The sequence below is a fragment of the Paramisgurnus dabryanus genome, chromosome 8 (genome assembly GCF_030506205.2).
Source record: "Paramisgurnus dabryanus chromosome 8, PD_genome_1.1, whole genome shotgun sequence".
NCBI lineage: Eukaryota > Metazoa > Chordata > Actinopteri > Cypriniformes > Cobitidae > Paramisgurnus > Paramisgurnus dabryanus.
In genome coordinates, this window is record NC_133344.1 from 1,098,437 (window position 1) to 1,124,597 (window position 26,161).

The 26,161-nt window shown below is 37.8% G+C and overlaps 2 protein-coding genes across 2 annotated transcripts in view; both read right to left on the bottom strand.

Moving 5' to 3' along the window:
* LOC135770628 (protein NLRC3-like) overlaps positions 1-26,161 on the bottom strand; it is a 233,401-nt gene that overhangs the window by 128,907 nt on the left and 78,333 nt on the right. The gene's annotated exons all lie outside the window — the stretch shown is intronic.
* Positions 1,540-8,336, bottom strand: LOC135770632 (uncharacterized). The gene is made up of 2 exons (XM_065280279.2): positions 1,749-8,336; positions 1,540-1,652 (listed from the first exon to the last, which is right to left on the bottom strand). Exon 1 carries the CDS (start codon positions 8,334-8,336, stop codon positions 2,253-2,255), a length of 6,084 nt encoding a protein of 2,027 aa, XP_065136351.2. The 3' UTR covers positions 1,540-1,652; positions 1,749-2,252.

Genomic DNA, 26,161 nt, shown 5'->3' on the forward strand with positions numbered 1-26,161 from the left:
GCTGTACTCTGACTTCTCAGGTACCTTCAGGATATCATGTCAAAGCTCCTTATCAATTTTTGCACAGATATGTCCAATAGTTCAAAAAATATAACAATTTATGTCAAATTTCAAAATGGCGGACAGGCGGTTCAGTCAAACCTGGCATAATTCACATCGACAGATGCGGCATGAGGTAAGCAATCCATAGACATCAAGATCATAATTTTCTGACAAACAGTTCAGAAGTTATGGGCAAAAATAGCCTATTTTATTATCTCATAACCCATAGGTGGCGCTGTCACCAAATTTGGCATGGACCCCAAGTTCATGGTCGACATGAAGTGTACCAAATTTCATTTCAATTGATCAAAGAATGACCGAGCTACAGCTTCAGAACCATTTTTGCGTCAACCTTGTTAAGTTTGCGCATTTATTACTTTTGAACAAAGATAAATATCAAAATTCTGTTCGGTCATTTCTATGCGGCTCACTCCAAAGATCATCTGTGCCAAATCTCATAAGAATTGAACCGCATTTGAAGGAGGAGTAGCGAAAAAACGAAATACTGTACATTTCAAAATGGCTGCTACTGTAATGGGTGGAGTCTTACTGTAAAGTATCAAATTCAATAAGCGGGATGAGAGCAATCACGTGTACTAAGTAGAATTTTCATAGATCAAATGGTTCACCAGTTATAACAGTTTGAACATTGAATTTTTGGACTACTGGTGGCGCTATAGAGTTACTGCTAAAGACCCCATTTTTGGTCACATGACTATTTATGACCACCTCTACAACTGTGCCAAATTTCATCATTTTCCTATGTACGGTTCATAGGGCTGCCATAGACTCCCATTGGGGAAAAATAATAATAATAATAATAATAATAATACTAACAATTACAATAGGTGTCTCAGCACCTTCGGTGCTTGACCCCTAATAAGAAAACCATCAATTGCAATAGTGGCCTACCGCCCTGCGGGCTTGGCCCCTAATAAACAGATATTATAATTCAGATGAATGAATCCTGAGTGTTGAAGAAACAACTGCGTCATCAACACAACTACACACAACTTTACATCACATTAAAACAAATTAAATTAAGAGTTATGATAAGAAAACGTTAAATAAATAACGCTAACATTAAGATAAGAAACCATTAAAAATAAACTGTTAAATCTTTAAAGAAACTTTCGAATGAGGAAGTGAAAAGCGTCTCATCTCACCTGAACACACCTGAACACTCGCTGTCATCACAATCTGACTGGATTCACTTTCTCAAAATACTACAACTTTTTCATCAACTACACACACAAAAATACCTGTAAAGCTGTTTATACATGTTATATTAATCACTTTGATCATCGATATGTTAAGAAATCAACTCTACCTGTTTAAAATGGCGGAAGATAAACACGAAACAATTTACTTTCACTTTCATCTGTGACGTCACTATTGTATGAGGAAGTGTTTGAGGTGTTTCTCCCTCTGCTGACAGTAAACAAACATTAAACATCTGATTACAAATAATTTAACAGATTTAATTTATAAACGAGTTTCACTCCCTCCAGGAAATAAACGACACCGTTGTTCTGATTACTGATGGATTTATTGCCTTTTCGTCCATTTCTTCGTCATCACATTAACCGGCAATGAAAACCACCGTCAAACTACAGTATGACAATGTAAAAGACAAACACGTTCACATATGCTATAAAACATAAATACAAATACACTTGGCGAATACAAACGTAATATACACATACCTCGCTGGCTGCATATAACCAAGAGGGAATGAGTTCTTGAAATACCCGTTCAAAACACAAAAATGAAACACATCTTCTTTAATCCTTTGCTTAAAACACAAAAAGAAAAAACATCTTTAGTTATTTGCTCAAAATACGAGTAAATCTTGTAGTACACGTAACTCTTTTAATACACGAGCAGAGAAATAACTTCTCACCAGAACGTAAACCTTTTTCCTGTTGCACTTAAAAAATGTCCGTGTGCAACGCAAACGTACTTTAACATACTTTAGTTCCTCGTTAACATCAACACTCAATATTCATGAAAAGACTTAACAAATTTAACAAAAAACATGTTAAATAACAGAAATAATATGTTTAACAGTTATACTCCCACCAAATGACTATTTTGTCATTTCACCTCACAATTTAAACCCTTTCACACTTTAATTTCAACCATAAAGTATGCTCGTAATACTTACAGTAACATAAAATACTGTATTTATGAAATGGCAACCATAACCTTTACTCTGCTTCAATCAATACAACTGTCTTTTGTACAGGCCTATCAAGGTAGACTGGCTTGGTAATGCGTCTTCCCTGGCTGTCTAAGGTCGAGTCACTAATCAACAATTTCACCTTTCGAACTATTCCATCAGTGCTCGGATACACCTCTGTCACCCTTGCCAATCTCCATTGGTTACGTGGAGAACTGTCCTCCTGCAGGATGACAATGTCATTAACCTTTGTATTTCTTTTCTCTTTCTGCCACATTTGCCTTTGCTGAAGATTAAGGAGATACTCCTTCTTCCACCTTGTCCAAAATTCGTTCGCCAAGAACTGCACCTGGCGCCATCTCTTGCGCAAGTATAGATCTGAACTCACAAACTCACCAGGAGGTGGGAATATTATGTTAGACTTCATCATGAGAATGTGATTGGGCGTGAGAGGTTCAAGGCTTGTTGGGTCATTCAAATGCTCAATTGTAAGAGGTCTGCTATTTATTATAGCCATAACTTCATACAGAAAGGTTCTGAGTGAGGCACTGTCGAGTCGTTTAGCAGACTGGTCAAGGATTACGGTCAAGACACTTCTGATCGTCCTTATTTGCCTCTCCCATACGCCTCCCATATGGCTTGATGATGGGAAGTTCATTATGAACTCACATCCATATTCCTTTAACTGTTCATGATCCAAATCCTTTATTGCCTTCATGAACTCTCCTCTTGCACCTACGAAGTTAGTGCCTTGATCACATCTCAACTGTCTTACATGGCCGCGTATGGCGATGAATCCACGCAATGCGTTGATAAAAGCATCTGTAGTGAGGTCATCAAGCATTTCAATATGTATGGCTCTAGAGCACATACAGGTGAAAATAAGACCATACTTCTTCAGTTCTTTCCTTGCTTCCTTCACATAGAACGGTCCAAAGCAGTCTATACCACAATATGTGAAAGGAGGTGTCATTTCCATTCTTTCTTCTGGCAAATCTGCCATTTTTGGATCTTGTGTGCTCCTTCTGTACCTTCTGCATGTTGTGCACTTGTGAATATGTGAGGCAACTGCACTGCTGCATCCTATTACCCATACTCCATTGGATCGCAATTCATTTGCAGTTATTCCTCTTCCTTGATGACGCACTTTTTCATGGTAGTGCTTGATTAGCAACGATGATACATGACTCCTATTTGGCACAATGGCAGGATGCTTGACATGAGGATGAAGAACAGATCTTATTAAACGTCCTCCAACCCTAAGCACATCATGTTCATCTACAAATGGACTCAGTTTGTGTAGTTTGTTTACTTTGTCTTTAGGGTTTACTTCCTTGCTTTGCTTTATACTTCTGATTTCACTGCTGAATGCTTCCCTCTGAACCAACTTGATTATAAACAGCTCTGCTTCCTTTCTTTCCTCAATACTTGTAGATCCACTTACTTTCTCTTTGATGCCCTTGATCTGCTTAGCATGGCGCTTTAGAAAAGCAATAGCCTTGACAGCTCTTTTCCAGTCAGAGAACTTTGTTAAGCGGTCTAACAATGACCTCTCCTCCCTCATCTTGGTGGTGAGCACCAGGGCCATTCTAAGTTCAGGATCATCATCATAGACTTCTCCCACCATAACATCTCCTTTGGGTAGATCTCTTTCCCATAAAAAATCTGGGCCAGTGAACCAATTTGAAGCAACAAGCTGATCTGCGGAGAGACCTCTCGACGCGTGATCCGCAGGATTATCTTCAGACCTTACAAAGTGCCATTGTGCAGGATCTGTAGTGGACTTAATTCTTTGGATTCTGTTCGCTACAAACACATGAAACCGTCTGGCATCATTGTTTATGTAGCCGAGGACGACCTTTGAGTCAGTCCAAAAATGTTCTTGAAGGCCCTCTATTTCAAGCTCATTTCTGAGCATAACACTCGTTTTTGCTGCTACAACTGCAGCCGTCAACTCAAGCCGTGGCACAGTGGTTACTTTGGTAGGAGCAACCCGTGCTTTTCCCATGACTAGTGTGCAGTGAACATCTCCCTTGACATCGACTGCTCTGAGGTAAGTACATTCCCCATAACCGGTGACACTTGCATCGGAGAAGTGGTGAAGTTCGTACTGCTTGACATCTTTGAAGCTATCTGGGATATAACATCTTTTGATCCTTACATTAGATAAGTTTCGAAGATCTTGTAGCCAGATTTCCCATTGTGCTCTTAGCTCTAGTGGGAGCTCCTCATCCCAAGTTACTTTGTCTCTACAGAGTTGTTGTAGGATCTGCTTTCCACGTAGAATAAAGGGCGCTACGAACCCCAAAGGATCGTAGATGGAAGCTACTGTAGAAAGTACTCCTCTTCTGGTATTTGGGTGTTCCTTGATGGTCACTCTGAACTGGAAGTCATCAGAGGACACACACCACTGTACGCCAAGAGCTCTTTCTATGAGTGGCTCTCCCAAAGCCATATCCATGTCTTTGACACTTTCAGCACACTCATCCTTCGGTATTGATTTCAATACCTCCTTGCTGTTGGAGACAAATTTGTGTAGTCTTAGCTTGCCTGTGCTGCAAAGGTTTCTTGCTTCCTTAATCAGTTGGATTGCTTCAGCATCAGATGTTGCACACACCAATCCATCATCAACATAAAAATTCCTTTGGATGAACTTAACGGTGCTTGGGTTAAATGTATCCTGACCTTGAGCGGCTAGATGTTTAAGTCCAAAATTGGCACATCCAGGTGAGGAGGCTGCCCCAAATAGGTGGACCTTCATCCGAAAAATTGAGGGTGGAGAGTCTAGATCACCGTTCTCCCACCATAAGAACCTGAGGTAGTCTTGGTGCTCAGGCCTTACATGGAACTGGTGAAACATTTGTTCCACGTCACACATGATGGCAATCGGACCCTTGCGAAACCTACAAAGGACTCCCACCAAGGTGTTTGTAAGCTCTGGACCAGTAAGAAGTTGGTCATTCAGTGATGTTTCTTGGAACCTTGCTGAGCAATCAAAGACCACTCGTATCTTCCCAGGCTTTTGGGGGTGGTATACGCCGTGATGGGGAATATACCAGACTGGTTGATTTTGAAGCTCTTCTTCAGGGACCTTTTCTGCATAGCCCCGAGCAATGATGTCTTTCATAAACCCCAAGTAGTCAGTGCAGTATTGCTGGTCTCTCCTAAGCCTTCGTTCCAAGGACATTAGGCGTTGGACAGCACATGATTTATTATTTGGTAGATTTGGTGTATCTTGTTTGAAAGGTAGGGGCATTTCAAAATGTCCATCTTGATTCTGTCTGATTCCGTCCTTCAATTTAGCCATGAAGTGTAGATCTTCTTGAGAGAAGGTTGTCTCGTCTCCTACACTCTCACTGAAATCAGATTCCAACATCTTAATTATGTAATCTGGAGTGACCATTTCACTGACCTTCGTATTGCAAACATAGTGGACTTCTCCTTTAAGCTTGACCATTGCATTCACTTCAGGCATGACTTGTTTTACGATGATGCGATGACTTACTCCAATTGCATCACCGTAGTGTTCTCCTGGGTCACCATAACTCACTATGCTCCATCCTAAGTCGGTCTTCTGAGCAAATGGCTGGCTTTCCTCCCCACAAACGACTTCTCGTGGCATTAAAGCTTGTGGGCAATTGTACCCAACCAACAGACCAATTTCGCAATCCTTTCGAGGCGCAATGTGGTCAGCAAGATGCTCCAAGTGAGGCCATGCCTTTGCTGTCTCAGGCACTGGGATGTGTGTGCGATTAGCAGGAATGAAGTCACGTGTGTAAACTGTTGGCACTGTTAACTTCTTAGAGGAAAATAAGCCCCTTATTTGTAAGCTATTAAGTCTTTTACAGTGAATGATTGTACCTTTTGACGACATCGTAGATAGTTTTAACTTCACTTGTTCAGTGTTTGTATCAAGAACATCTGCCACTTCATCAAGAATGAATGAAGAGTCACTCTGTGAATCTAACAGAGCATAGACGAGAACTTCCTTGTCTGGATCACTTGGCGTTGACACGTAGACAGGCACTATTGCTGACGTCTGTGCACTGGTAGTATCTTGTACAACTCTGTTAGAAGTTGTTTCCTTTGTGACATCTTGTGTTTGAGTTCTTTCCTTAGATTTTTCCTTCTTTGGTTCTTGGTCCCCTTTTGAACGTTCTTCGTGCAGGCATGTGGGGTGCCTCTTTGAGCATGAATCGCAGACCATCCGGTTACTGCAGCTCTTAGACTGGTGACCAGGGCTCAAACAGCCGAAGCACAGCTTTTCACTTTGCATAAATTTTATGCGGTCAGCAACTGGCTTCTCTCTTAATTTATAGCATTTGTGTAAGCTGTGTCCTAGTTTTTTGCAAAACACACATGTGTCTATTTTCCTCTCAATGGTGTTTGTCGTGAAGATCTTGGCACCTACGGTTTGGTTCTTGGAGGTCATAACGTTCTGGCTCCCGATCTTTGCTTTATCAGATTCACCTTGCCGTAATGCATGAAAAGATGTAATGGGGTTGCAAGCGATGCTAGCCTCCATTGAAAGGAATGCCACAAAATAACTGAAGTTTGGGAACCTTCTGTGTTCAAGTTGATATTGTGTGGCCTTTCGGTTCCATCTGGAGCTTAACCAGTCAGGTAACTTAGCAGTAAGTTTTTGATTCTCAACTCCATCATTAAGAATGTGGAGACTGTCATTGTTAGACATAGCACTTTCACAACTGCGTAAAAGGTCCACAAATTTTCTCAACTCAGCACTCTCTCTTGGAGCTATCTTTGGCCATGTATGTAGTTTGTCTCGAAAAGCCTTGGCAATTACAAAGGGTTGGCCATATCTTTCATTGAGCAGGTCCCATGCTGCACTGTATGAATCTTTTGAACCAACCAGAAAATGACCTTCTAGGGCTTCTCTAGCAGCTCCTCCCACATATTTTTGAAGGAAGAAGACTTTCTCTGAGGTTGGAATATTCTTTTTCTCTATAAGTGTCTGAAATGATGATTTCCAATGATTAAACTTGAGTGGATCTCCACTAAATATTGAAGGCTCTGGAATGGGTAGCCTGTTTGCTGTCATAGCTTCAGCTAAGACCTTCACCAGCTCTCGCATGTCATTTTGAAGTTCACTTCTTGGAGTCTCATCTCGGAGCGGTGGTGGATGATGCTGATCAGCAGTACTCGCTTGACAGATTATCTGCATATCTGTAGGCAGCTCACCTTCAGAGTTTTGTGGTACAAAGTCTTGGGTTGGATAGAACTCATTTGCATCGTACACTTGAAGCTTTGCTTTGGCTGCGTTAAGCTTCTTTAGCTCTTCCAAACGCTCAAGCTCTCTTTTCAAATTTTCAACTGACCTTTTTCTTGCAGCATTTTCTTCATGCTGTCTCTTTAACAGAGCAGCCTCTTGTCTCTCTTTTTCTATTTTGCGCTCAATTTCTTCCTTTTCTCTTTGAAGGCGGCGAGTTGATGCAGCTGCTTCTTGGTCTGCAACTATTAACTTATCCTCAGCTTCAAGTCTCTGTAGTTCTGTTTGGTGGCTTTCTTGCTCACTCATAATCTTCAATACAGCCTGTGTATGTGCATATTCAGCAGCAGCTTCTTGTCTTTTTGATGAGGATACAGCAGAGTGAATGGACTTAGAATTATTGCTCTGAAATGAAACACTGGAGGTTGAAGAAGCAAATACAGATGAAGCATCAGGCCATATAATCTCTTCCTCCTTTCCTTGCATTTGAGATTGTGCATTCTGTATTACAATTCTGGTGATGGATGCACATCTGTCCAACTTGCGCCTCATGTCATGAGATGGGGTGTCAATTTTTCGGTATTCATCATAAACACTGTTCAACTCTGATTTTTCTCTTTGAATCCCTTTAATGTGTTCTTGAAGGATATCACTGGGATCTTGTTTGATTACAGATTTTTTAGCCACCTTTGTCAAAACCTTCCAGCGTTCATAAATACTGTCAAAGCGAAGTATTAATCCTTTCACTTTTTCCTTCTGAAATTCCCTTCCTTTTTCTGTTAATGTTCGATCTCTTTCACTTCTACGAGGTTCTGCAGGCTGTACTGCTTGTTGTACAATGGTAGCATTCCCTGACACTTGTTCCCTTTCACTCATTTGAGACATCTTACATTATCTGGGAATAGCCTGAACACACTTAAAATTAGCTGTGTAGTTAAACTGCCCCTTTTTTCCTTTCTTTCTTCTGAACAATCAAATTAAATTATGTCAATTGCCTTTAGTTCAACCCCTCAATTAAGTAAATATTGTAGAGGTTTAGTAATATTGCATAAAAGTAAACATTCTTTGAAAATAATAAACTTATAATAATAAATAAACTTGGTTTGCTTAAATGTACAAAAAATTATTTTTCCCTTTTAAAGTTATCACTTTCTTTCTTCAATAGACAGACAATATCAATAAATTTCCCTTATACAATTTAAACCACAATTATAATTAAGGTTACACACAGTCCCTTGTAGTGTTCAAACTTATTGTCACTTTTCAGAACACAAACTTAAGTGTCTGACTTATGGACGTCTTAATAAAACACTGATGAACTGCAGATCCTTAACGGTAAACGTGGGCTTATCTGTATCTGGGCCGGGCACGAGCAGGTTCGGGAACGTTGACGCGAGCCACGAGTTTGACTTTCACTCCCTCCAGGAAATAAACGACACCGTTGTTCTGATTACTGATGGATTTATTGCCTTTTCGTCCATTTCTTCGTCATCACATTAACCGGCAATGAAAACCACCGTCAAACTACAGTATGACAATGTAAAAGACAAACACGTTCACATATGCTATAAAACATAAATACAAATACACTTGGCGAATACAAACGTAATATACACATACCTCGCTGGCTGCATATAACCAAGAGGGAATGAGTTCTTGAAATACCCGTTCAAAACACAAAAATGAAACACATCTTCTTTAATCCTTTGCTTAAAACACAAAAAGAAAAAACATCTTTAGTTATTTGCTCAAAATACGAGTAAATCTTGTAGTACACGTAACTCTTTTAATACACGAGCAGAGAAATAACTTCTCACCAGAACGTAAACCTTTTTCCTGTTGCACTTAAAAAATGTCCGTGTGCAACGCAAACGTACTTTAACATACTTTAGTTCCTCGTTAACATCAACACTCAATATTCATGAAAAGACTTAACAAATTTAACAAAAAACATGTTAAATAACAGAAATAATATGTTTAACAGTTATAACGAGACTTAATCATTAATGTGAGTCAATATGTTTACATTCACTGCATGAAACAAAGAGCATATCAGCATTAACAATAATTAAACTCAAATCAAAATTAATCCTCTTTTGTTTAACTAATGTAAGCCTAATAAAGTCATATGAGTTTAATATAATGTAGACTAAGTGATATTTTATTATTTGTGTGAACTACATTTAAACAGTAATGTATTTATCATAGTGTGAACTTTATCAAGTGTTTGATTTAATAAACACAACGAGGTCTTAAAAAACACACACTTTTAGTTTAAAAGATTAATTGTAGATAAAATATAATTGTGCTAAAATAAAAATTTCATTGAATAAAAAGACAAAATATCAGGATAATTATCAGACATTAAACATTAAAAGATGTAAAGAAAACTCCGCCTCCACTGCCACCTACAGGACATTTGTGTTATTACAGTTATTCTGCAGTGTGTCATAGACAATAGAAACATTATTCACAGTTTCTTTATTTTCTCCACTGAAATCTAAAGTGTGTGTTGAATGTGCAGATGAATGAAATGTATAAGATAACTGATGGTGCTGTTCTCAGATCAGATGCAGGGACACTGAGAAACATCAGCAGCAGCACATCCGGCCTGTATCAGTGCACTGCGTCAAACATCATAGGAAAGAGCACAGGGCCGGCCCTGGGCATAGGCGGAATAGGCAAATGCTAAGGGCGCCGCCGACCCCTTGGGGCGTCCGTGCGCCCAAATTATTATTTTTTAAATATATGTAAATAAACATTTTACTATAAATATTTAATTCTGCACAAGAAAACAGCAGTTATTAATGAATTATTAGTAGCATAGTATCTCGGAAGATCGTGCTTGTTAAATAGCTCTATACTGCACTGAAGCGGCAGTTTAAAATATAAACCCAGAATTCAGCGAACGTCAAGACAAAGAAAACGGAAACAACAATCAGACGGAGATGCAGAATTTACATAATGTTACACAGACCATGTTTAAATTTCAATGTTTCTGGACAGAAATAACTTGTTCACTTTGTTTGGTATTAATAAGCTGCGCATTGGAGTGCTGGCCGCGGTGCTGAAGACGCGCTCGGACGGAGTACTGGTGGCACATGCACAGATATTTACGTGCAAGCCATTGGAAACTATTATGTTATTATATAATTATTATTCGTTATTTTACTTTATTACTTTCACTTAAGAAGAGTTCTGCACTTTTTGATTCAACAATTATCTTTATATAAATACTATTTTGTACTTAAATCTATAATTTCGTTACTAACCCAACGAACTCATCTGCGCTTTCCGATAGGTCGCACGTAAGGGGAAAAGTATAGCTTTCTTCCACTTGAGAAGAGTTGTGCATTTTTAAACTTTTTAAAAAAATATCTCTTTTCCAAAAACATTTTTTTCTTCTATTTAAAATCTATAGTTTCGTTATTTTACTAACCCAACTAATGACTCGTCCGCTTTCCAATAGATTATGCAATATCTGTGCATAAGTGCCACCAGTACTCCGTCAGAGCGGGTCTTGGTCTTCAGCACCGCGGGGAGCAGCTAGCACTCCAATGCGCAGCTTATTAATACCAAACAAAGTGAACAAGTTGGTATTTCTGTCCAGAAACATTGAAATTTAAACATGGTCCGTGTAACGTTATGTAAATCCCGCGTCTCGGTCTGATTGTTGTTTCCGCTTTGTTGTTCTTGACGTTCGCTAAATTCTGGGTTTGTATTTTAAACTGCCGCTTCAGTGCAGTATAGCCACAGTATGCGTGCGTGCGTGTGTGTTTGTGTTTGTTTCCAAAATATTTTCAAAATAAAGAAAAAAGACAAAGCTGTGCAGTTTGTGTTTCTGTATAAGTTTATGAGCAAAATGATTGGAACACAATTGTGATTCTGTGATTCTAAAGGGCACCAGTGCCCGGTTGCATGAAACTCCTTAAGTGAGGGTTTCCCTGAGGGAGAAAAAATCCCTGAGGTAAGGGATTTATTTAAGAGCGTTGCAACAAAGGTCTTATCTGTCACCCTTACCTAAGTGTTGATACTAAGTATTTTACGATAGTCTCTGCCAAAACACGGCAGCGGAGAAGCAGTTGCTACGGTTACAAAATCTCACAGCGTAAACAAATCAACGCACGCAGCTCAACAGACGGCGAATTTGTGTACAATGAAACATCGCAAATAACAGACTGTAAAGTGCCGCATGCATGAATACTCAAAGTAATTCAAACTGGAAACACTTTATTTTGACGGACGATCAAACCGCCATTATTCTGATAAATGCGCATCACTTTTCTCTAGGGATTATTTCGATTGTTAGAAATGCGCGTTTGTGCTTCATTTTCTTAAAAAAACCATAAAATCAGCCATCGCGTGTGACGTTAAGGGACCTGTTTTAGTCCCTTAAGTTTTTAAGGGAAAATTGGACTTAAGGACTTTGTTGCAACGCATAGCAGAACTTAAGGTAATACTTTAGCATTCAAGGGTAAATACTTATTGACAGCCTTAAGGTTCACTTAAGGGTTTTTCTTGCAACCCATTTTTTATTAAGGGTACCCTTAACCTTATATTTAAGGGATTTCTTAGCTTAAGGACTTTCATGCAACCGGGCACAGGTGAAATCTTGCCTAGGGCAGCAAATTGGCCAGGGCCGGCCCTGAAAGAGCACCTGTGTCCTTAACCTGCAGGTTGTAGCACGTAAGTGTGTAAGGAGAGACATTACAGACACAAAGACTGTCACATGATCAGATATGAGGTCTGATCACAGCTCTGTCTCGTATCACAGCTCAGACACAGAGTGTGGGTCTGATCACCGGCCGGCACCATCGACACGAGCGTTCTGACTGTGATCATCTGATGTCTGCTGGTCACGCTCTTCTACTGGAGAAATAAAAACAAATATGAGGAAGATCCCAATGAGATCAGGTGACTCTTCATCATCACAATCAACTTGATTTCATTTGCTCTTATCAGAGTTACAGATCACTAGCGAGCAGCTCCAACATAAGATTTAAACAACAAAATAGAATAAGTAGATGAAATGAATTAAATGAATATAATATAACTAAATGTATATAAAAATAGAAAAGAATAATAAATAATAATTAATGAAATATGTAATAAATGAAATAAAAACAAATAATAATCTTGATCAGCGACACCCATCTGTCAGGTGTGATATTGATCAAGGTTAACAATTATTTAGTCTTTGATGTGAAGGCAAAGTTTAATGCTGTATTGCAGCACGGTCAATGTGTAAAGACCTTTTTCTGATATTTTTGTTCACACACACGCACGCACGCACACACACACACACACACACACACACACACCTGTTACTTTATTAACTTATCGCACAATTAATAAACATGACCTTGAAGATTTGTTGAGAGATGAAATATTGCCATAGTGTTTACCAGGGCCAGAGTGGGGCCACTTTTCAGTCAGGGAGTTTCAGGCCCAAGACCGGCCCACTTTTTCCATGGTGGAATTCCAAATTAGCACTTTTGCCAAATTGGATAAACGAAGCGACAGTTCAGCTTTTACTTTTGTGTAGTTTTAATAATACCATGATTCAACAAATAATGTAAAGGTTAAATAATAATGAAATAATAATATACTTATTCACTACAAAAAATATTTAGTAATTAAAATAAAATAATAATACAAAGTAATTTTACTGCATACACAGATCAAGCTTGAGTTTTGTTATCAATATTAAACTGCATAATATTTGCAAAGTCTATGAATCGTCATGTATTGGGTGATATATACACAAAAGGCTCATATTTTCATTACATTTTATATTTTGCTTGTGAATAAGTAGACAACAGTATAAGCCGAATAATTAAGTTGCTAATGCTATCATTACTAGACCTCTATCTCTTTGCCTGTTATCACTTGTGTTTGTCTTCTTGATAATAAATTGGTAATTATGGTGTGGTGGTGGTGCAGTGGATAAGACACTCGCCTTTAGTGTGAGAGACCTGGGTTTGAATCCACTGTAACACACCATTGTGTCCCTGAGCAAGACACTTAACCCCTAGTTGCTCCAGAGGCGTGCAACCTCTGACATATATAGCAATTGTAAGTCACTTTGGATAAAAGCGTCAGCTAAATTAATAAATCAAATAAATAAATAAACAAGCTTGGCACATTTGGCAGCGTCCTCTGCCAAAGATCTGTGCAAGGCCCTGGCAATGAGATTGTTGAACTGCCTGTGATTAAGAGCATGTGCGCATAAAAAATTGACAATTTCCAGCACAGATTTCATGATGTGATCCAAGTTCAGCTTTTTAGACACCAAGTGCTCTTTATTGGATTGTACAATGAAACGTCCAAAATTCAGGAAAACGTTCATCAGCTTTACACAGTCCCATAAGACCTCAGACACCAACATGACTGAAGCTCCGACAGCTGATAGTTTTGATAACTGCAGATCTGCTTTCTCAACAACAGCCATCAGTGTCTCTTTCAGGTCGATGCCACGGGTTCTGTCTTTCAGGCTCACAACATGGAAACAAACCGGAGAAGTTCATGATGATCGGTCAAAAACACTCATGAACACACACCAATACTCGACGGGTAAGTGGTTGTAAACTTGTGTATTTCTGCACTCGATGTAGCTTTTAAGTTTCCATGTTATTATTCATGCTGTGAGATGACCGCCTAAAACTTCCTGATGTGCTTTTAAACGCAATGAAATACATCACTTCAGACCAGTGGTCTCCAACATGGTGATTTTTATGTATGTTAACATTTTAAACAATGATAAAACATATGAACAAGTTTTGAGTAGATTATATCAAAAAAGTAGCCCTCCAGTTTGCTTTATCCATTGATCACAAAAAGGGTTGAAGACCCCGGCCCATAACTAAATTTTTAAACTTGTGTTTGTCGTGTTCAACAATAACAATACCTAAACATGCATTGTTTTAAAAAGAGCAATATTTAGGCTATTCTTTAAACATTTTATTTATCAATCAATTTTATATCCCAACTGGCAGATTTACTTTATTGTGGTGTTAGACTTCAAAGTTAAACATTGTTAAAGGGGACATATCATAAAAATCTGACTTTTTCCATGTTTAAGTGCTATAATTGGGTCCCGAGATCAGCTCATTTGCATTTTAAAGGACACACATTTTTGCTCACACCTACAAAGTGTCAATTTTAACATGTTATTATAAATTATCTGTTGGGTATTTTGAGCTAAAACTTCACATATGTACTCTGAGGACATCAAAGATGTATTTGTGAAATGTCCCCTTTAAGGAAATGAATCAAGTAAAAATGAACCAACCCGTACTGTATGTGTCAGGATCACAGCGCCACCAATGTGTGGGTTTAGTTTCTTTATTTTCACATTCTGACTTTCATTATTTGCAATGTTTCCAGTTCCGTCTTTTGAAATTATATTTTTTTAAAAAAAGGAGGATTTTGAAAAAAAGCTTGATATGCACTTTTGCAGTTTTTTTTTTTTTTTTTTTTTGCAGTCAAAGTCACATTTGTTAAATAACAATGAAATGACTAAATGACATTTATAGAAAATAATGCATTTCAGTGTCTACACTTATTAACCGTTTCATTGCCAGCACAATGGAATAACTAAATATTAAAAGTTGACTGGATTGACCTTAACTTTAGTGGTATAGGTAAAGCCTCAAAAAGTGTTTGGTTTGCCCAACCGATGGGGCGTCAAAATTCATTTCACCTTGTTTTATAAGCTTATCAAACATTAGATGCAATATTTGTCCTTTTCGAGCGAATAAGCGATATATAGAAATCTTTAAGGAGACTGTGTCTGGTGCACATGTTGTAATGCACACATGAAATTGTTTAAAACTGTTTATTTACAATCTGATTTGCATAGGAAAGGCCTAACAAAATAACATTAACAAAATCTGTAAATTGTTTACTTAGTGTACAAATAAAACACATTTACATAACAGTTTATACATAAGTTACTTATACACTTGTATTTGCATATTTCAAACTTTATTTAGACTTCAGATTTATGATCTGATATATTCACTACTGTAATGAACATGAATGTACAGTCATTTATTTACTGTTTTAAGCAGTTAAAATTCACGATTTATATAAAAAACAAAGCATAGGTGTAAAAGACTTTAAAAATAGTGAATTTATTGTTAGATAATTTCTTATTAATTTAAATGTTTAAAGGGATGCCAGTATGGCGCCTTGATCGGTGGCTTTTATTATTATTATTACAACAATCAACTGTGTTATTGGTTAAAGAACGTTAATCTTACAGAAAACCCCTCTGTAAATATGCTGTCTTTACATCCATTTGATGAACAATGACATTTTCCTGTAATGTTTTCTGTTTCAGTATCTCGTCATACTGGCAGTTGTAGTAAAAGTCTCGTCATGTTTCACACCTCTCTCTTGACTTTAACCTTTGACATCATATCGTGCTTTGTATTTGTCTGTTCATCACTGTTTTTCTTAATAGTGTAGACACACTTACACCTCACTAATTCTTTACCTTCATGTAGACTGGTCAGGGTAAACGTTACACTTTCCTTTAATGACTTCATCTCTTCATCTATAATCTTAACTCACTCATCTGTCTTCTCTGATGTTTCAGCTTTTTTGTATGTTTGAGGTTCATTGCATACAAGTTTGTAATAATAATCAATGTCAGCTACATCACCTTGAAAACTACAAACATAATCACTTAAATAATCTGACCTTTTCCTCTCTCTGACAGGATTTCTTCTTTGTTCAGGTTCATCATCTATTTGTGTTTGGTTTTCTCACACTTCTTTCACTGTGATCTGTTCCTGAGAACTTTGCAGATTAATTTCAGGACTTCGCTTTTTTGATTCTCTAAGATTATTCCTACCCCAAAATCATCATAAATCTGTATCTTGTCTATCTTAGTACTCATTCTGGGTAGAAACTCAACTAGTCTGTGTTTCTGTATTTCTGAGTAACATTGATAATAAATGGTTTAATGTTTTTGGAAGTCCTTTTGGAAAACATTGCTGTTAAAAGTTCATCACTCAGTTCCTCACCTACATTTCTCAAAGCAGTGATTGTAGTCTCAGCTGTGATGATTATATTCTGTAACACTCTCACTTGAAGACTTTTGCAGTGAAGTTAGCTCAAACTTCAACGTTTTTCACTGCGTCTTCCTCATCTTCATCAGAAGGCTCATGTAAAATAGTCTCTTTCAGTCCTTGCAAACAAAGGTGACCCAAAAAGTTTTTCTCCCATAACTCATAATTCTTCTCATCTCCGTCAAAGAAAAGCCTTGACCAGCGGCTCGTTGATATTGCTTTTGTCTTTCTGTTCATGTTTGTAGCTAGTCTCTCTCTTCTCTCTCAAACTTAAACTCGGGTACACACAGTTTTCATTGCGACTTTTACCCAGTGGCTTAACACCAAAACTATTTGTTATCTAGGCCCATAACCTGTTAGCAGAGTAACTTAACACAGAATACTGTTTCACATCAACCAGTTTCTCTTTTTGACTGGCGTACTTTATTTAACTCTTTCCCAGCCATTGACGAGATATCTCGTCAATCAAGAGAAAACGCTTCCCTGCCAATGACGAGTTTTTCCGTCTTTCCGCAATACCGCTATTATCCACTAGAAGACATTAAACTTTTGTGAAAATCATGAAAAACACTGGCGCTGGCTGGCAACTTTTTTTTAAAAGGCTGGCGGTGAAAGAGTTAAACAGAAACATGTGCATTCATTCAGTCACTGATTAGGTCACATGACATACACTCTGCAATGTGATTGGCTGGCTCACAAAAATAAAAGTTAAACAAATCAAATATAAATGAGAGCACAATACTTATAATTCTCAACAGTAAACAGCATGAGGTAACGCTACCTTATTTTCATATTTAACTTAGGAAACTCTTTTTACTGTCATAATGGCTTTTAGTTCAACCTCCACATATTTACATGAGTCCAAATCCATATTGTGAAAACTGCAGAAGAAAAGCAAAACTATTGAATGATCCTGTAATGACTACGCTTGTTATTTGTTTGGTGTCGTCAGTACACGATCTGTTCTGGGCATTAATGTAATTATAGTGGAGGCAAACTGTGATGTTTTCTATGTAATTACGCACATGTACAGAACGGATCTTGCAGGTGGAACAGATCGTGTACTGACAGAAACTACAGAGGCTCATTAGGGTCAAAAAATCTTATTGAAGAAACTCTTAATACTTTCATAATGTTGATCTCTTGCTCTGTTAGAAATAATTATCCTGTAAATCTCAGACCTGATGCTGCATAAGCAAATCAACTCTTGACCTGTGATCAACAAATCATTTAAATAAACAATCACTTTCAGATCTTTCATCACATTATACGTTGAAAAATGAAAGGGGCTGAACTGATGTCAAAAGCAAGACGATTATAATCCCTTGTGTGTGTTGATGGTTGTATATTTCTGTGCCAAGTCAATCTTAGAAAACAACTTCCCTTTGCTCAAAGTGGCTAAAACTTCCTCAATCCGTCGCGAGAGAAACACTACAGTATTGACAGCTTGATTAACAGTGACTTTATAATTTCTGCATAAGAATGAAATCTTTTTTATAACATGAACAACTGGAGCAGCACATCACTGTATTTTACTGGAAACACATTCTTATATGGCCTCAAGCAGTCATTTTTAGAACAACACCTGACGTTCAGACGCCTTTGATGGAGTTCAGGATTTTACCTCAAGATTGTACAAATTATAATAATTACCTAATGTACTATTCACTGAGTATGAATGTACTGTTTTGTTTTTACATTTACTTTGAATTAGGCATTGAATGCGTTGTGTTTTAGATGTAAAGAAAATCTCCTAAAATGAACCCAGGGATTTTTTCTGGCACTTTAGGGTATCCTCTTAACTTTAATTTAATTGTTGTTTATATTTACTGTCAAACTGTAATTTATTATTATCATTTCACTGATAGTATCAATTTATTAATAAAAATATATTGACACAAATATTAACTCATTAACTAATACTTAGGGGCTGTTTACACTTGGTATTAAGATGTGTTTTCATCGATCGGATCACAAGTGGACGAGAGAGACACATTGCGTTTACACCTGGTATTTAAATCCGTCTCTTTTGTCCACTTTCGACCGCATCTGTCCTGAATACTGTGAGGGGGTGGTCTGTGAGACGGTGGGCGAGTCTCTCTGCTGTCATTCAAACGCGAGCGGGAGTAATTATGAGTTTATATGAACGCAAACTTATATTATGTCGGAGCCCGCTGCTTGTTTAGCAAGTAAACATGCTGCACAGTGTTTTGTACGTTTATTTGTTGGAGCTTTCTCTGAATTTTCAGCGCAATTGATGAAATAGGATCGCGCAACTTTCACGCTTTCAAAACGAAACTACGGAGAACACCCCGCAGTAGTTTTATCAATGAAAGGCTAAAAATAGCGCTGTTCACCGTATGTTCACGGCAGAAGTAAAAAAAGACGTAAAATTAGTGTTTAATACCTCAGATTAGATAAATGGGCGGAGAGAAGGCGGTCGCGTGTGGCTGTTCGAACGCATTCAACCACATTGCGTTCCGCAACTCCAAAGCGATCCGATCGAAAGTGGTTTCGGCTACCTCTGAATGTGGTTGAAAGTGGTCGAAAGTGGACGAGCTCAAAACGTTTTGAACACCGTTTACACCTGGCATTAACGTCGTCCACTTGTGATCCGATCGACGAAAACGCATGTTAATGCCAAGTGTAAACAGCCTCTTAGAGTTACCTCTCAGTGTTAATGTGTGAGGTTTTCTCCTTCATGAAAGAGCACAAAACACTTTGAGATGAACTAAACTTATATCCACGTATGCAAGAGTCATTTATTTTAAAGTTTGTGTTTGTCCACTAGATGCTGTTCAAATTTGCTAAAATCCTCAACTATAGGTAGTACACTTAAGCAGCAATAATTAACCTCTTTGGAACCGAGCTGATTTAAACCACATCACTCTGTGACACCTGCATTACATGTGAACGGCCCCTACGCTAATAGGATTTAGTTTCTCTCTCCCTGTCTCCTCCTCGTTCCGAGGACAATGAGACAAACAGACCCAGTTCCGGTGAAAGTGAAGGTCGGACCATCCCTGATTCACTAGCCTTCCTTCAACGTGATGCCCAGCTGATGCCTTACCAGCGACCACCGGCAGAACCTGTTTAATCTCTCCTTACTCGTTTCCATATGTGCAGTAAATGTATGTGTGTGTATTTGTCTGTGTGTGTGTGTGTGTGTTTGTGTACATGTGTATATGTATGTATGTGTGTGCGTATGTATGTATGTGTATATATATATATATATATATATATATGTGTGTGTGTGTGTGTGTGTGTGTGTGTGTATATGTACAGGTATGTGTACATGTGTATACATATATATGGCCCCTACGCTAATAGGATTTTTTTTCTCTCTCCGTGTCTCGTCCTCGACCCCGAGGACAATGAGACAAACAGACCCAGTTCCGGTAAATGTGAAAGTCGGCACACCTCTGATCCACTGGACGTCCTTCAACGTGATGCCCAGCTGATGTCTGACCAGCGACCACCGGCGGAACCCGCTTAATCTCCGCTTAATCTCCTTATCTGTTTCAATGTATATATAAATATATATATCTCCCAAGGGTTTATCCCTCCTAGGACTTTTTTACTTCCCCGGCTAAAAAGTCTGGGTTTTTTTCAACCCGGGGAGGCAGCCTTCTTGGGCTTAACTTAGCACCCTCTCCTATACGTTACATTAGTAACACGCTCACTTATAATGTTGATTCATAGCCGCAGCAAATTTACCTGCTTTGCTATCATGTATTATGTTGTGCTATCTGTCGATTTTCTGTGCTTTTCTTTGCTTCTATTAATGTAAAGCTGCTTTGAAACAATTACTTATTGTGAAAAGCGCTATATAAATAAAATTGAATTGAATTGAATATCAGATTAAACATTTGATTTGTTTTCTGTGTTTATAAGATTTAAAAATAAAAGTGATTTTATTTACATTTCATTAAGTGTCTCAACTTTTTTGTAATTGATCAGATAATCATCAAAAAGTCCTGCAGTCAGATCCTGAAGAACACAAAAGCAAAAACGTCCAATATTTGGATTTAGAGATAAATGAGCTGCGAGTCTTCAATGTTGTGCTGAACTTGAACACATTTCAGTTTAAGATTGAAGTTAAAAACCCCAACAGTGTAGAAGAAGAGGAATCTTGTCAGTATTTACTTCAGTTTATGATCCTATGGGATTTCTTGCTCCTCTTACACTGACTGATAAATCGCTCTTATAGGAAATGTGTAGACAGAAGCTGAGTTAGGATGAGGATTTACCTCCAACACTTTAAAGTCAGATTTAGATAAAGTCACAGATCAGATTCTGTACTGAATAATCAACTCATACGGTTAAGAGGAAGTGATGTCACTATTGTGTCTTCTTATTCACCATCAAATCATACTGAAGATCAGACATCTTTACATCCTTATCGACCCTGTCCAAAAGTCCTGAATAAAAATGAAAGAGAAAGTCAATCAGATATCAGATCATCATCAGTGTCAGATGAAGAGATAGAAAAACAAACTATTAGTGCTGTCAGTCAGTGATAGAAATGAAATCTTCAACATAATAAACATGTCAACAATCTGTTTATCACATACACATGAGCTACAACAATACAAAAACACATTTCATCTATTTCCTCTGAATATTTGATGTCAATGTAAGAGATGAATGTATTGATATGTATGTAGTATAATATAATGACACACTGACAGTTTTATGAGTTCACACACAAACAGTAAGAAAATGAAGGTGATGCTTTATTTGAAAAGTCCTGGAGGTTGACAGTCGTGTGAATAAAGAGAAACAGCATCAATGTCAAAGCTCGCCAGAGAGTTGTGTGAAGTGTCCATCAGATTTTAAGAGTTGACTTTCTCTTCTTTTTTCTAATCTTCATCTCTATCATTTATCATCTGTACTTTGTGTTTATCTGTTGTGTGTATATATTGTGTTTGTGTTGTTATTTCTGTCTGTATTCTGATGATTTGATAAATAATGCTTAAAACATGAAATAAAAACCAAGTTGTTATAAAAAGAGTTTAAGATGAACATCTAGTCAAGTGTGCATAACTATAGAGGTGTCGGCCTATCAAACAAATCCCATTAACAAACATCATATATAATGTGTAAGAAGAGTAAGATCACAGTATTAAATCCTGGAGTAAACAAACTCAACATCACAGTTAGTAAACAGACTCAGACATTGGATTGAATTCTTATTGTGTTGATCTGACAAAGCATCAAGTGTTGTTCATGTACACTTCATATTTTCTGTTTGTTGGGTTTAAAGGATACACAGCCTATAACAGCAGCAGATCAATTTACATTTATTTCTAATATTTATATTCTAGGATTTAAATGACACTGCATGAGTTTACTTTAAACATTTATTTAAATGAGCTCTACTCACAGTACTGTCTGTAGTTTATAATGTGGATCATCTTTTAGATCTGTGGTCAGCTTCATTCCTGAATATGTGAGATAATTATCAGACAGATTCAGTTCTCTTAGGTGTGATGGGTTTGATCTCAGAGCTGAAGTCAGAGCAACACAACCTTCATCTGTGATATAACACCACTTCAACCTGTAGAGAACAGAGACTTTGTTTGAATTATGCAAAACTCCAAAGTTTGTTCACAAATCTCTAAGCTCCATCTCTTCTTGTAATGTTCCTCTTTCAATCCCTCAGTAACTGAGACACTGTGTGTTTAAATGTCTAATAAATCCATCACACAGCTGACTATTAGTGTTAGATGTCCTAAACCACATGAACATTTCTTCATAAATCTGTATTGAGTTCATGACTCACACTTGTAATTCTCATCAGGTATTTGATGTAAAAATCTTCCTCTATTACAGGAGGAATATCAGCTGGAGATAACATAACTCTGATCTTACATTTAAAGATGTTACAGTGTTTAAAGATCAATTTCACTCAATCTATAAAAACATTATTAATGTGTGTGTCAGTGTCAATGATGGATCAATGTTTTTAATCATCTTTATAAAAACAACACGACGAGGAGAAAAACTCTTCATACACAATAATATCAGCAAAGATTTCATCAAAGAAACACCAAACTACATTTTCTGACATTTTAACAGAGGAGTTTTGTTGAACGTTGTGAAGGAAATTGAAATGAATCATAACTCATTATAACTAACATGCCTTTTCCTTACAGGTTTGAACATTTGTACTGTATGCTTTTGACAACAAAATGTGTTGAAATAGAAGAAGTACGTGTGGTTAAATGATTTCATTTTAAACCCCATGACTTGTTAAAGCTGAGGTCATCAAGAAAGTTACATTTGTTTTTGTCTGCATGGTAACAAGGAGGAGTTTCTGAATTTGCAGATATGAAGAATAAATCATATTAGAGATAAATGATGTGACTTTGTCCTGTATCTATCCTATATAAACTATTTTATTCTTTCTGATGAGGAGGATTCGGCCGTGATTAAATCATATTCAAAGACATTGACTGGAGTCTGTCAGGTTGAACACATGATCTTATTTCCTCAAGTGTTTGTGTTCATTAGGGGTGGGAATCGTTTGGACCCACATGAATCGATTCAGAATCAACATATATAGTTAATATGTTAACCGGCATATCGAAACGTAACTGTAACTGACATATCATCTAATCATCATCATTATACACAGTGATTTTGGCAGTATTACTGTATGTATCTGATGCAGCGCACCCAGCGTCTCCGTCTGAATAACAAATGATGTGCATATTTTTACAGAAGTATATTCATGTTCTTATCTATATCTAAACATTTAGCGGCAGGTTTTTGGAAACACTATTAGCACATCAGATGAGTCTGTAAATGAAAGGCGCTGTTTCTTCCTGCCGCTCACTGAACAGAGAAAAGGCAGATGAAGATCATCCCAACCAGAGGCGCACCTTGTCAACAGGCAAGGCAGGCAACTGCTTGGAGCCCCGAGCTACTAGAGGGCCCCCGAGTTTGTTTCCCGAATCTCCAGCTACACCCGGTAGATGAAAATAGATACTCAACATGACTGCATATCAAAATTCTGATTGGATGGAATGTTGATTGACATTGGCTTAGCCCAGTCAAAATCCAACCCAGGTGGATAACTTGCCAGTTTTGAAAATGAACGTAGCGAATGGGTGACGTTGTATCGTTCAGTCGTGCTGTCGCAGTTGATCTGTACGGATCACGACCCATGGTTCGGCTCGCATGTGATTCCCAGATTAATACGCAAATTTAAATAGGAAAAGTTTATCATTTGCACGTGTTTCAAAGGCTTGCAAATGCTAACACTCAAGTGATTTAAAACAATTTAACCGCAAAAAAGGCGCTAAAGTGAGCAGCCCTCGCATATGTGGTTTAATGTGTCCGGTCCAGCTCCAGTCAGGCACGTGCCCAAGTGTAAATCTTTTGTGCCCCGGTGTAAATCTCAAGTTTAAATTTTAGCAGTTATAGTGCAATCCTTTACAAAGACGGATCAATATGCAATGTAGTTACCCAATTTACGCTTGTAAAAGTGACGAATCAGTCGCAATGACGCGTGCACTCACGTATTCATGTCCGCGGGCGTCTTTGCGTTCATTCGCGCACCGCATTCAAAAGACGCCACGCGAGTGAGTTAGCTTATGAAAACATGACGAGACTAAAGGAAGTTTCTAAATAACAATGCAAATCCTATTTTGACTCGATCACTATTGGCTTCTGTAGATGTACATCAGAAATGTTTGTGCAAAGCAGGGAAAGGGAAGAAGAAAGGAGAGATGATGAGTTCATTAAGGGAGGTAAGACAAACTACATCCCCACCCTGTCAGGTCTCAAACATTAGAGGAAAAATCTCAGGAAAACCTCTTGTCAAGTCTATAGAATTGCATTGTTGCTGAGAAAATCAACAGATGTATGTGTTATACTGTTCTGTATTTTCAGATATGAAATAAATATTTAGTTTACTAATATTTAACTCTGGACACTAACTTACATAACAGTTAGCTGTAACTATGATTGAGATTATATAGTATAGCAGTCATAAAATGACTGGATTCTTAAAATATTCTTGTAAAAATAAGTTATGAGTCATTGCTATCATTGTATAATGTAGAAAATATTTCTCTGCTGTCATTATTTCCAAACATGTTCTGCCATTTATGCATCCAAACATTTTAATAATGTTAGGTATGATGAAGATTACACTTGTATATATGTATCTTTCGCAGTAACTGTTGCACTGTAGAATAATGGGTTAAGCAAAGGACATTGTATAGAAGTTTTGCACACTTCTTGCACACAGGAAATTTTCTGCTAGAATCGCCTCTGATCCCAACATGTATTTAGTTTTCTTGATGTTTAGAATTACTCAAATAGGGTTAGATGTATTTGTTTTTTCTTTCTCTACTGCTCGTGTAAGCTCCGCTGTGGGTGCTCGTGTGGTGGGTGCTCTCAAGCTGTCCGTGTGCAGCACCCCTCCCGCAGTTGAGTTCCGCCTTTTGGTTCTGATAACGTCACGTTATTATTTTGTAAAATAACTTTTAAGAATCAATTCTTGACATTTGTGAATTGATTCAGAATCGTCCACATCATGATGCAGTGTTCATAATGGACAAAATGTTGTGTGACTCTTCTGTGTTTGTCTTTTCTGTGGACAAACGGTGAGGATAAATGTCTTGTGTGTGTTGTCTACACGGTTATGTAACTTAAGTCAGTCAGGTGTGTAGGGGAAATCTAACAACACAACATCATAATTATTCATGAGACTGCTGATGTATCTGCTTACTGATCAGGGCCCAGTTCCCCAAAACGTTCTTATCAGTAAGTAGTTCTTAACCTATTTCTTAACCTCTCTCTTAAAGCAACACTATGTATTTTCCATGTAAAATTGACTTACGGCTCCCCCATGTGGTTGAAAAGTGCAACAGTGCCTGGTATCAGACACTCTTTTGCAGGCAGGGGGAGGGGCGGGGCTGTGTGCTCTACCCTCCACCTCGACTTTCAGAGTGTGCTTGTAGCAGCTAGGAGGCTGCTCAGGTTGCAGCAGCAGTAGAATTTGTCCAGTTAAAAGTTGTTCTATCACTGAAATAATTTTAGAGACATTATTTAAAGGTTGAAAAACTACATAGTGTTGCTTAAAGGCACAATTCCCAAAATGTTCGTACGCTAAGTATATCTTCTGTAAGTCACACTTTCGTAAGGTTGGTCCTTACAATTTTATTTACAGTCAAAAAGTACTTATTTTTTAGAGATCAATTCATTCTATTTTCCCTTGCTCTTACCAAAACAACTGAATTGTGCTGATGGCTAGTTTAACTTAAATGTATTTCATTCTGGATCCTTTGCACCATTCTAAGGAATTGGCCAACAGTTCATCTGATAATGAAGATTTTTTTGCTTCTTTGAAACCAATAACACATGAGGTGTGTTCCTGTGTGACACGTTCCCTGCCATTTGCAGCAAGACTGAGACCTTGTTCACACTGTCAGTCCAAATCTGATTTTGCTGCATATCCAATATATATTTGACAGATTCGCTATCCATATTGTGTATGACAACTGTTTAGATCTGATCTGTGCGTACTGTAGCGTTCTGCCATTTTCCGGATTATCTGCACTGTTTCTATGGCAATGACTTTGCGCTGGCACGGCAATCTGCCTCGACTTCTGACGTGTT

Excerpts from the sequence above, each read along its gene's own strand:
- LOC135770632 (XM_065280279.2), bottom strand. The coding sequence starts at position 8,336 with ATGTCTCAAATGAGTGAAAGGGAACAAGTGTCAGGGAATGCTACCATT.